General features: G+C 36.5%; 1 protein-coding gene across 3 annotated transcripts in view; it reads right to left on the minus strand.

Annotated features, from left to right (window-relative positions):
- The window catches only part of IRAK3 (interleukin 1 receptor associated kinase 3), a 52,981-nt gene that overhangs the window by 26,150 nt on the left and 13,125 nt on the right, over positions 1-13,706 (minus strand). For all 3 annotated transcript variants that reach the window (XM_037845333.1, XM_037845334.1, XM_037845332.1), the window contains exons 2-6: positions 11,583-11,765; positions 7,443-7,507; positions 6,777-6,834; positions 5,394-5,545; positions 796-860 (exon numbers count right to left, since the gene is read on the minus strand). In XM_037845333.1, the coding sequence (XP_037701261.1) occupies positions 796-860; positions 5,394-5,545; positions 6,777-6,834; positions 7,443-7,507; positions 11,583-11,765 (523 nt within the window). The remainder of the gene's footprint in view (positions 1-795; positions 861-5,393; positions 5,546-6,776; positions 6,835-7,442; positions 7,508-11,582; positions 11,766-13,706) is intronic.

The raw sequence follows: 13,706 nt of genomic DNA on the forward strand, positions 1-13,706 counted from the left end.
AAACATAAGTAAATAACCAAAGTTTAAATGTAAAATGCTTCTACTATTATATTTCCTTTTTTAATTGACTAAATCACACACATTAAGTTTTTATGGTTAACGTCTAATATTTTGATTTCTGGCCCCAGATATAAAAGGAGAGGGATTCAGTATCACGTTTCTACCCCACCCCCAGCCCCACTGCCCTCTACTCCACATATTAGTTCAGAAAACAACTGAAAGAAAATTTTCTATTTGTAAACGGTGATGAGTGATAGGGTTAGGACCTTTGATGAGGAAGGATGCACAGCTGCAGATCTAAATATACATGAAAATGAAGTCATTTTAAATTGTCTCCAAGGACTCTCAGACACATAAATGAATTCCCAGGAAATAACACGTACATAAAAGCTTTGATTTTTCTTTTCATTTGTTTAAAACTCTTCCTGAAAAATGTTGTACCGATGAAACAGTTTTTTAGCCGAATGTCTCTAAGGAAGAAGGGAAAGGGTGAACTATATACAATTCTAATGTTCTAAGAATTATTTTACATTCGACCATGTTAGTCACACATGATTTAACCCACTTCCTTGTGACAGTTTCAATGTTCTTGTTAAAATCTGTTCAAGTGAATTAGGGAAATGGCCTATTTTCAAATGTATTTTCAGGAATATACTAAAGCGAATGTAAAAAATTTATACAATGTTCTAATATTCAACCCACATTTATTAAACGTCAGCCCCGCCAAACACTGCTATAGAAACAAAGATAAAGAACATGCAAAAAGGGAGGAAATTTCAGACGAAATTTACTCACAATAGTAAAACTTCAAGTTCTGATAAAAACCTCTTCCAGTGGTTCTTACATTGCATTTTTTTCTCCTAAAAGACAAGAAAAAAATGAGAAAAGGATCTCTCTTTGTGGGATTCTTACCCAGGGTCCATGATCTTCCTGAAATTAAATGCACATTTTGATGCAAATGTACATGAACACATTTCTGGGAAGAGAATCCTTAGCTCTCACCAGATTTTCAAAAATCCTTTAAACCCCAAACAGATTTAGAACCACTGCTCTTGAATTAAAAGTTTTTCATGTAATTTATCATGCTGTCAAATTTTATATTAAAACTTTTCCACCATATTTTGCACACATTTATATAAATTTAAAAATATTCTATGTATTTGAAGAAAAGCCCATGAGAGAAACTCCCCACTTGATCTCACAAAGAATCTAATTCATGATAGCTGTATTCTGGTTAGAGGCAGCCACCTCAAGGAAATTTGTCATTGCTGCAAAATTTCACCCATTTGGTATTTGAGGTCATTTGCATATGCGCCTCAAGTTGACCTTTGTATTGATTCTGAAAGGACAGGTTTACTAAGCAAATGAAAGATAGATCTCCTTACTTCGAAGAGGCTTCAAAAGCTAGCACAGTGCCTGACACATGAATATTTATTGAATAAATTAATGAATCCAATTAATAATGCACTTATTCTGTCCCTCCCCTCTTCTCAATGCCGTCATACACCCAATTTCACTGCATGTCTCTGGACCTCAGGTCCCCAACTTCTAAAGCTAAAGGTTAGACTAAGTACTTCCAGGTCCCATCAGCCATTAATACCTAATATCTGCAAATTGCTAGAGAGGGCAGAGCTTTTAGTGCGCTGTCCTTAGCAATAGAGGAAGAGAAAATCCAACAAGAATACTGAAAGCTATTTTCCAAGTTAAGCCAGGAAGGCAGAAACAATAAAGCAAGCCAACAAATCATTTTCAAGGACCGCTTTCTCAGAATTTACATTTTAAAAGAGCATTGACCTTTGGAGCCAGGAGGATTGCTTCTCAGTCCCATCTCTAATGCTAGTTATTCGTGACTTTTATCAGCCCCTTAACCTCTCTAAAGTCATAGTTTTCTTAATCTGAAAAATGAAGGGGTTAGTTTTGCATTTATGCTAACCTAGCACTCTTAGCATCTTGCTGCTCAAAGTGTGGTCTCCGGATAGCGGCATCCACCTCTAGGGCTGGGAGCGGGGATGGGTGTTGGTGAGCGATGCTGAACCCTCCCCAGACCTGCTGAATCAGAAAGTCCCCGAGCCTTTCAGATATAGGGCAATGTTTGAGAAGCACTTGTTCTAGCACATCTAGTACATTTCCCCCTCTTCAGTTCCTTTAAGAAACATTATTGAAGTTAGTGTCCCAAAGTGGCAAAACAGCATTTCTCTTAAAACAAAAAATATTCTGTGGCTAAGGCTTCATTAAATTATCTCATCTTTCCAGATGCGCGCATGTGTCTGTGTGTGCATGTGTGTGCTGGGGAGAAAAAGTGGGTGGTGATAAAAGCAGAGGACAAAAGTCCAACCATATTTCCATTTACCACCTTAAAAGGGAATTAAAAATGCAGCATGGTACAGGGACTGTCCCACTTTGTACATTCCTTTGTAGCCGTTAGGTCTTTGGTAACTTTGTTGTCGTCTGTCTACTTCCTTCTGCTGGTTACCAATTAAGTACATGAAAAGGGCATATGAGTTTCATTCAATTCAACCAACTTTCTTGAATGACCGCTATGGACCAGGCCCAGTAGTAAGGCATTGAGGATTCAAAGATAAATATGAGCTCCTCAAAGAATTTAACAATCTAGTCCAGTGGGAGAGGTGGATGAAGAAATCAATTTTATGAGATAACGTTATGAAGCTGTGGTTACACAGAGGAGGGTCACCAAAACCAGACTAGAGGGGGTGGGGGTAGTGGAGAGAATGATACTTATCTGTGGGACAGGAAGGGAAGGGGATCTCGAGGCAATGACATCCCATTCTGATGCTGGGCACGTGAAGAGAAAATTCCCAAAGAGAATGTGACTTGGTGGCAGCTGCACAGAGAAGCAGCAGCAGATGGAGCCTTTGGGGAGTTAGCACTGGGGCTCCTCCAAAAGAGTCTACAAATGGGGCCAGGGGTGCTCTGGCCCTAAGAAACAGGTTTCAGGTAGGCCACCTCTGTAGTAAGTATATATTTCTATTCGTTGAATGGTTTTACCATTAGATACTTCCATTTATATATTAGACTGGTCATCTCAGGAATCTTGAGATGTCTGTATAGAATTAGTTGGGTAAATCACAATTTGGGAAAATTGGGTTAATCATAAGAAAAAGACTGTCACCTAAGCTGTAAACCAAGAATCACCATATATCCCTCCTTCCCCCACTTTAACCAGCCCTATCTAACGGATCACCAGATATGGCCCATTTCATCTCTTCTCTTAGACATACCTTCTCCTCGCTATTTCCCATTGTTTCTGCAATGGCTCACAGCCATGGTTCTCAACACTGGCTACATATTAGAACCAATTGGAGAACTTTTAAAAAATTACTGATGCCTGCCACCACTACCCACTTCTGACTTAACCAGTTGCTATGGACATCATTTTTAAAAAGCTCCCTGATTGCTCTGATATGTGAGTAGGGTTGAAAGACATGCATTTAAGCCCCATCCATTTCTTAGTTTATACATCTGAAATTCACTCTACCAGGTCTTTCTGACTCCAGTCTAGTTTTTGGTCTCTTTCGCCCCTTCCTCTGACAATTTCCAATCCACCATCTAACCTGTACCAAAGTTATATTTCAAAAACCCAAATCTAGGCCTCTCACATTACTACTTAAAAACATCCATGGACTTATTCTATCTTTCCAATACCATCTTCTGCCACTACCATCTTACTTCCTGCACTACACTCCAGCTACATTGAATGACCTGTTTATTCATGAGTAAAACATGCTTTCATGCATGCACCTCTAGGCCTTTTCCAAAATTCTGTTTCCTTATCATAAGGGCAACATATTGTTGTTGACCCACTATGAACCTAAAGTCAATAAAAAACTATGGAAGTGGATGGACCTGTAGGCCTTCTCCCCAGAATATCCTTCCCCCCCCGTGCTGGTTTGAATCTATTATGTACCCCACAAAAGCCACATTCTTTTTATCCTGTGGGTGCAGACTTATTGTGGGTGAGATCTTTCAATCAGATTGTTTCCATGGAGATGCGACCCACCCAATTATGGGTGGGATCTTTTGATTAGATTATTTCCATGGCAATATGACCCCACCCATTCAAGGTGGGTCTTAATTAGTTTACTGGTATCCTTTCTGAGAGGATAAAAGGCAGAGATATTTTGAAGAGAACTCAGAGATGCTTAGAGAGAAAACCCCCAGAGATATTTTGGAGACAGCCGTTGAAACCAGAGCCCAGGAGAGAAGGACCAGCAGACATTGCCATGTGCCTTCCGATGTGACAGTGGAACCCCAGAAGCCATCAGCCTTTTCCTCAGAGAAGGTATCTTCTTGTTGATGCCTTAGTTTGGACACCTTTATGGCCTTAGAACTGTAAATTCGTAACCTAATAAACCCCCTTTATAAAAGCCAATCCATTTCTGGTGTTTTGCATTTCAGCAGCGTTAGAAAACCGGAACACCCTCCTTAGCTGCCTCTCAGAATTCTGCTCATCTTTCAAAATCCAGCTGAAAGGTTGTCTATTGGAGAAGTGTTTTTGGAGTGGTTTCTCTGCCAGGTTCTCTTCTGAGTGCTGGATGCCCCTCTCCCCTGCAGAGAGTCTTGCTATCTTTGATGTTGCTTCCTTATTCCTCTTGTACAAATCTCCACTAAAGTACTTCTCGTATTGCAGTTTAATCTTATGTTTACCTGGCTGTTTCCCCCGTAAGACTGTGAGCTCCCTGAGGCCAGAACTCCACTGTGTTCATCCTTGCAACCTAGCACCCAGCTCACAGAAGGTGTTTAGTAGCTGTCTATTGACTGTTGACTAATGTTAAAGGAACCGAAGGGCTGCCCTTTGGTGTGTATGTGGGTGTACCCAACCCTTACTGATTCCTGGAGTTTGATCCCTAATTCCATTTCTCATTTTACGGCTGCAGTCAATCAGTTGTCTTCTTCTAACCCCCTAGTCTGATCATTGGCTTGCTGCTCCTACTTGAAGTCTCATCTTTCTCACCTTTCTCAGTTGTGACAGAAGGCAATTTATACAGCAAGCACTGAATGGCAGTCTGTGGCTTAGCCAGTGGAGCTGCTGGGAGAGGACACTACCCACCTAGCATTCCACGAACACCAGAGCTGACTGCCACAACTTGACCATCTTAAACAAAGTCTCAGAAACCTACAAGGTTTGTCAGAAAAAGTTTTTTTCATGCTATACATCTGGGTATGGGAAGGATTTAACTTCTGCATTCCTGCAAGACAGACATTCATTTCTCGGTCATTTCTCCAGTCACCTTAGGTCATATATCTTATTTCCATTTATGAAATTTTATTTTAAATACTCCACCTTTCAATGCTTATGAAAAGTGAAACATTTTAATATAAAATATGAACAAATAAATGGAATTTATATCCTATGATAGTAATTTGTTCCATACCTGTTTAAATAATTTAATGGCATATGCTTGGTTTTGAATCTCCACTCTGTATACCTCAAAAATCTCCCCTTCTCCAATGAGGAAGTCTTTGTGGAAATTTTTGGTTCCTTCTATGATATTGTGAAAGGTGATGGAGGATTTGCACAATATTCCTTAGGAAGGAAAGCAGGGAGAAGACAAGTTACCTTTTCTCTTTTTTAGAATCCATGCCACTGTTGTAAAGAGCCAAGACCTATATATTAGAAAGACATTAGAGCCCAGAGGTAGGTCAATAGAGGAGGACCCAGGAATCAAAAGTGAAGCCCACCTAAGGAGGCAGATGCCCATGTGGCTCTCCGCATACTGACTTGGGTCTAACTCCCAGCATTCAACAAAGTGACTGGCATTTTGGATATTTGAACAGTAGCAGGTCAATTCTTTCATCTCTCTAAAAGGTTCAGCCAGAAAAACTTAGTTGGGGAAAGTTTTTCTGAAATTCTGTTTTCTTGTAATTAGGACAACATATTGTTGTTGACCCACTATCAACCTAAAACCAATAAGAAACTACAGAAGTAGAAATCTTGATATGCCTAAATAATATTCTCCAAGCATGACTGATAGAAAACACTTTCATGAGCCAAATTCTCCAAATGCCTAATTTACTTCCTCAGATTAAATTAAGGAATGGCTTCAAGTTTTTTTTAAGGATCATCCAAAGCAGAGTGGGCAAAAACATTTAAAAGATAATAAAAAACAAATTCAAATGAAAAGCTTGGCTAAATCTTTCAAAGCCCAATTTTGGTTATGTCTCCACAACTAATACAAAACACTCTCTAGTGACCTTTAATGCTTGATTTAGACCTTATTGTTGAAGAAACAAAATCTTATCTAACTTTTCTCAATCAGATCTAGAGGCGAAGATTAGGCAAGGTAGCCTTAAATAGTCATTTAAGTTTATCAGAGCGATTCTCAGGTGAAACTAAATTATTCTTCTTGTTAGTAAATTAGAAAAGTTGATATGGAAAATAACTAGATTTTCATACCCTCAGAATTGTTCTACCATCATCTTTGAAGATCTCTGCTATGGAAATTTCTAAAACTGTATGACTTGATGTAACTTTTAAAATGGTTTCTTCTGACATATCTAAATAGCAAATTTCACTAATAGAAAGTAAGAAATTCCATTAACTAAAGAGACCATAATTGTTTTCATTAGCCAATGGATTCTTAATATAACAATCGTAATATATCATTCACCAGAACCATAAGCATCAAACTTGCAAACATATTGATATCTGAAAATTTTAGACTGAATCTGCATAATAACAAATAGTTAATATATCAGATATTTCGCCCTCTAAAATCACTTTTGAAAGCACAATTTAAGTTTTTTTTTTTTCTTACCCTTTTCATTATGTTCAGGAACAAGAACAACATTTTCTGCTGTGACATTGGCTGTTCCCTAAGAGAAGAAATTACATACTAAAGTACTTCCATTTCATAAGTCTAGAAACAACAGAGCCTCAACAGAAAGTCAAAGCTCCCCGTGGGACTGTACTGTGCAATACAGTAGTAAAAACCAAAGTTATTACAATGTATTCAGTAGCATTCATTGTCTTATGTATTTAAGGCTTCCAAACCAACTGCAGAAATTCAAATATCAATGCCATAGTCAGTTATAGTCAATTTTAAATGACCTTTAAAGCTATAAAAATGACTACTGCTAATTTGCTCTAATAACAACTAACAGCAACATGCAAACACTAACCAGAACAGAAAAATTAAAAGCTGAGTTAAGACAAATGCATAACTCACGGTACCCGTAGTGGTTCTAAGTCTCAGCTCTGATAGATCACTGAAAGGAAAAAGCTCTTAATTCTTCAAATAGTTACAAATCTCTAATTTCCTCATTCCCCACCTAAATATGGGCTAATGAGACAACTAAGGTCTTTCTGGTTTTAAAAATTGTCTTGCAAATCTAACATTTTTCAATCTGATAATTTCATTCCTTTTACCTAATTACATATGCAACGGAGTTCAGGGGTCATTATCTATGCTCCCACATTTTACCTTGGATGACGTGTTCAGAAATCCATCTCTCTGATGACTCTGCTCCGAAGGATTCAAGGCTGTTCCTGAAAGAGAAATAAGGGAGGCTAAATATGAAAAACAGTTATGCCTCTGGTGAACATTTTTTAAATTTCTGAGACTGTGATAATAATTTCATAGCTAGTTCTATTCATTTCTAAGCTTAAATTTCAACTGACAGGTTACAAAATTTACACATGTGAGATTACAAGGGGTGACAGTGTGATTGTGAAGACCTTGTGGATCACACCCCCTTTATCTAGTGTATGGATGAGTAGAAAAAATGGGGTAAAAACTAAAGGACAAATGGGGTGGGATGGGGGGATGTTTTGGGTGTTCTTTTTTCACTTTTATTTTTTATTCTTGTTCTGGTTCTTTCTGACGTAAGGAAAATGTTCAGAGATAGATTGTGGTGATGGACGCATAACTATGTTATCATACTGTGGACAGTGGATTGTATGCCATGGACGATTGTATGGTGTGTGAAAGTAATTCAATAAAACTGAATTTAATAAAAAAAAATTTACACATGTGAAATAGCTTTGTAATGATCAAATGTTACACAAACATATTTTTGTTCATTTAAAATATGAATAACTACCTTAAATTACTGTTAGACATCATTAAAATTATTAAAGTGTGAAGTATAAAATTGAAAGGAAAAGCAACATTGACATCATCTTTTTGCACACATACGTCAAAATTTTATAATTATGGGATTATATCTGTCTCGGTTAGTTTATTCAATGTTTTTTAATTCATCTTATACCATAGAGTATTAGAGATGGTTGTGTGTGCATATGTATATGTGCATGTGTGTAGGTTATCAACCACAAATACACACCATTCATCCCCACCTGAAAGGATATAACTTCATGTTTAGATTTCTGTCTGAACTCAGGTAGTCTATGTAGCTTCCTTCAAAAAATTAAACACATGCCATATTTTGCTGACATTTCTGATGTTTCAATTCAGTGTTTAAAAAAAGTTATTTTGTTTTTAATTTTTATTAGATTATATTCTAGTATTTCTTAGATTATTTTGTTTGGAAGACCAGCATCAAAACATAATCATATATTTGTTTTTTCTTAATCCTTTGCTTTGTTTTGTTGGAAATGCTGTGTTCTCTTTTCTTTGCGTGTTTGTTTTAATTTTTCGATAAAGTTAAAAAATTTAGAAAAAAACATAATCATATAACTACAATTTTCCTTGAATAACACTATAAACCAACTAGACCTAACAGACATCGACAGAACATTCCACTCAAAACCAGCAGAAAGCTCATTGAACATTATCCAGGATGGATCATAAGATAGGCCATAAAATGAGTCTCAGTAAATTTACAAGGATCAAAATCACACCAAGTATAAGTTTCAACCACAATGGAATTAAAGTAGACATCAATAAGTGAAAGAAATTTGGGAAATTAAAAAGTATGTGGAAATTTAAGAACAAACGCCTAAATAACAAATGAGCCAAATAAGAAATCATAAGTGAAATCAGGAAATATTTTGAGATGAATGAAAGTGAAAATATAACAGAATTTATAGGATGCAGCCAAAGCAGTGTTTAGAGAGAAATTTCTAGCTGAAAACACCTACATTAAAAAAGGAACGAAGATCTCAAATCAATAACCCAAACTTCCACCTTAAGAAACGAGAAAAAGAAAGGCAAACTCAACTCTAACAAACAGAAAGAAGGAAATAATTAAGATTAGAGTGGAAGTAAAGGAAATAGCAAATAGAAAAACAAAAGACAAAATTAATGAACTCAGAAGTTGGTTCTTTGAAAAGAGTGACAAAACTGACAAACTGTTTGCTAGACTGACCAAGAAAGAGAAGACTCAAATTACCAAAATCAAGAATGAAAGAGGAGACATCACTACTGGTTTACAGGGACAAATAAATTATAAGGGAGTACTATGAACAATTTGATGCCAATAAATAAGATAGCTTAGATGACATGCACAGATTTTTAGGAAAACAAAAAAACTACCAGAACTGACTCAAGAAGAAATAATCTAAAAGAACTATAACAAGAGATTGAATTAGTAATTTTAAAACTTCTCACACTTTAGCAGTTCCTCAAAAAGTTAAACATACAATTACCATACAATCCAACAATTCCACTCCTAGGTAAATATCCAAAAGAACTGAAAACAGGTACTCAACCAAATCCTTGTACATGATACTCAAAACAGAACTACTCACAACAGCCAAAAGGCGGAAACAACTCAAATGTCAAATCAGCTGATGAATGTATTAACAAATTGTGTTATACACATACCAAGAAATATTATTCAGCCATAAAACAAATGAAGAACTGATACATGCTACAACTGGATGAACCTTGAAAACATTATGCTAAGTGAAAGAGGCTAGACACAAAAGGTCACATACTGTATCATTCCATTATATGAAATATCTGGAATAAGTAAATCCATAGAAACATAAAGCAGACTGGTAGTTGCCAGGAGCAGAAATGAGGGGGAAATGTAGAGTAACTAATAGCAAAGGACTTTAGCTTGAAGGGATGAAAATATTTTGGAACTAGATAGAAGTGTTAGCTGCACAACATTGTGAATGTACTGCATGCACTGAATTTTTTCATTGTAAAGTGGTTAATTTTATGTTGCATGAATTTCATTTCAAGAAAAATGACAAAAAAAAAAAAAAATCCCCACCAAAAAAAAGTGTCAGATGACTTCAAAGGTGAATTCTACCAAACAAATATTTAACACCAGTCCTTTACAAACTCTACCGAAACAGCATAGGAGGGAACACTTCCCAGCTCATTCTGTGAGATCAGTATTATCCTAATACAACAACTGGACAAAGACATCAATAAGAAAACTACAGACCAATATCCATTATGAATATAGACGTAAATATCCTCAATAAAATTCTAGCAAACCAAATCCAGAAACATATAAAAGAATTAGATTCCGTGACCAAGTGGGATTTATACCAGGAATGCAAGATTGGCTTAACATCTGAAAATCAATCAACATAATATGCTACATTATCAAATAGAGGGCAAAAATCACATGATCATTTCAATAGTCAGAGAAAAAATATTTGACAAAATCCAACACCCTTTCAAGATAAAAAATTCAACTAACTAGGAATAAATGGGAACTTCCTCTACTTGATAAAGGACAGCAAGGAAAGAACACTAGTTAACAACATACTTAATAGAAAAAGACTGAATGTTTTCCCCCTAAGATTAGAAACAACAGAAGGAAGTCCACTCTTGTTCTACATTATACTAGAAGTTCTAGCCAGGGCAATTAGGCAAGAAAAAGAAATAACAGACAGCCTAAATTAGGCATTGTTATATACAATAAAATTTGAAGTTTGGGAACTTGAAGGACATGAAAAGTCATTGTCTTTTTGTTGTTGTTTTGTTGAAGTGAATAAATCTAAGTGGGCTAAACAGACCAGGTGACACTTGGAGACTATTTTATTGACAAAAAAAACCTGCAGAAAACTTCAAGAACTTACTTACATGTAGATGTAAGGCATGACATAGCATCAGAAGCACACAAGGCAGAGGGAGGAATTGGACAGGCCACTGTGGAATGGACAGTCAAGAAGTAAGGCAGAATGAGAAGCTGTGACATAAAAAGAATAGTGAAAAGGGAAATCACAGGATTACCCTGGAGTATCATTTGCACTAAAATACAGGCAAAAAATTCAATTATCTTTTTAACTCCTTACCATATGATAAAACAAATTATAACATCTAAATATGTTATCTATATTTTACACAAATATTCTGACTATGATTATGTTTATGACTCCGAGTTTCAGAGTTTCAGAGTTTTGAGCAAAGAACTGCTTCTACTGGCTAAAAAAGAAATACTTAAGTGTAGTTTGTAAGTAAAAGTAAAAAAAAAAATTAAGCGGTAGAAAGGAATGTGTTAAAATAAGCTAGGCAAAGAGGGAAGAAAGGATGTGTCACAAAAAAATGTGAAGTTACATCCAGATAAAAGCCACAGGTAAGGAATCACTGACATACAGCAAGACCAGTCAATCTCTTGAAGAAAATGCAATAGTTACATTTACAATTTCAAGTCCTGTAAGATGAATCGAGAACCACATTATAAGAATGAGTGTTTACCATAGTTTGTGATTAAATGGATAGCTCGATGATGACCCATCTCCTGGAGAATCAGTAAAAGGTCCCCGATGGTCTTGTTTTTCTGTGCCCAGGACCAAAGTAATTCTCTCGTTCCACTTTTACCTTGTTCCACGTACTTTTCAATGTGACGAACATCCAGCCAGCTGCTTAAAAGTCTCTCCGCTGTGAAAATTGCAATAGAAGAACCAAAGGATTTACTGGGATACTTGTATTTGTTTCCCTTATATGTTTTATTTACAACTTTTTATTTTGAACTAATTTTAGAGTACCCTCATTCAACTTCCCCTGATGTTTATATCTTACATAACCCCAACACAATTGTCAGAACCAGGAAATTAACATTGATACTCTCCAGTTAACTGAACTGCAGACCTTATGCAAATTTCACCAGGTTTCCCACTAATATTCTTTTTCTGTTCTAAGATCCCGTCCAGTTTCCCATATTGCATTTAGTTGTTATTTCTTCTTTGGCTCCTCCAACCTGCAACAATTCCTTAGTCCCTGTGTTTCCATCTTAGTCCCTAGTGGAATGATGTTTGGTTCTTCACAGGGCATAATATCAAGATAACATCACTTACTACTAGTGATATTTATTCTTTATCTCTTGGTTAAGGTGGTGTCTTCCAGGTTTCTCCACTATATAAAGTTATTATCTTTCTCTTTATAATTAATAACTATATTAATTGTATACATAATTAATTGATACTTTGAGACTCTGGAAATATCCTGCTTCTCCCTCAAACTTTGCCCACTAATTTTAGCATCCATCTGTGGATCTTTTTTACCACAGTTATTACTGTGATGTTTTCTTGAAGGTGATTTTCTGTTTCCCTTTTTCCTTCTATGTTTATTAACTGTAATTATTCTGTAAGATAGAGCTGTTCCCCTCTCCCATTTATTTACTTAAGTATGGACTCATGGATATTTATTTTGTTCTAAAATCCAGTTGTAGATGGAGGGTGATGGGGAGTTATTGCTGAATGGGTACAGTGTTTCTGTGTGGGATGATGGAAATGTTTTGGTAATAGATGATGGCAATGGTAGCACAATATTATAAATGTGATTAATGCCACTGAATTGAAGACTTAAAATGATAAATTATATATATAAACTACCACAGTGAAAAGTATAGTACTATCGTTATTTATTTTGTTCCTAAAATTGTTCCAGCTTTATCCATTCAGGTCAGCTCCTGGGTTCTTCAAGAGGCCCCCATACTTTTTTGAGCATTTCCTTATTTTCTGACACTATAAGATGTTCCAGGCTCACTTTGTACTTCCCCTGCCCCAATCCTGGAATTAACTGCTTCTCCAAGGAGCCCTGGTTCCCTTTATTGACAATGGTGTTTAGAAGCCAAGATCTGAGGACTCGTTGTGTTCATTCCTGCTGGGGTTTCATTGCTTATAGGCCTTCCAAACAGACATGGAGTGGGGGATATAGGTAAGTATACTAATCCAAACAAGAATTTATTCATTTGTCATCCCTGTGAAGAGACGGTGTCTCACCAAGAGGCAAGGACTATTCAAATGCCAACACATGTTTTAGATGACTTTTAACTAAAACAAGAAGTTGGGGGGACTTCAGAGTAAAAAAATTTGGCAAGACATGGCAACTCTATTTTAACAAAATTCTTTCTGACAGTGTAATCTGCCTATGTGATTGAGGCACATTTTTCATAAACACTTGATTGAGCTATTTCTAGAACTCTTGGGGAGAAAACCACAAAGTAATGCAGTTCAAGCATTTGTTGAGTTTCTCCTGTGTGCCAGCAGTGTGGGAATTGCTCACATCAAAAGTGATTAGAGCATGAAGAGGATGGAGGTCACAGGGAAGGCTTCCTGGAGGGGGTGGCTCATAGAGCCAGAGCCAAGTCTAAACTATGAGTATTTCTAATGAGAGGCCAATTCTTAAGGAAGTATTGGGTTGGGTATGCTATCCTGAGGGGAAAATCACTGGAGTTTCAGTTTGAAAATAAGACAAAAGAATTTACTCCGAGCTCCATAGATTACAAAGGCTTCTAAGGAGAAAAGCCACCTGTCAAGATAGAGCACAGCCACAGGGTTTCCACGATATAACATGCAGGTTTTATTGGAAGCTCTGCCA

This window comes from Choloepus didactylus, chromosome 8 (assembly GCF_015220235.1).
Source record: "Choloepus didactylus isolate mChoDid1 chromosome 8, mChoDid1.pri, whole genome shotgun sequence".
Classification (NCBI taxonomy): Eukaryota; Metazoa; Chordata; class Mammalia; order Pilosa; family Megalonychidae; genus Choloepus; species Choloepus didactylus.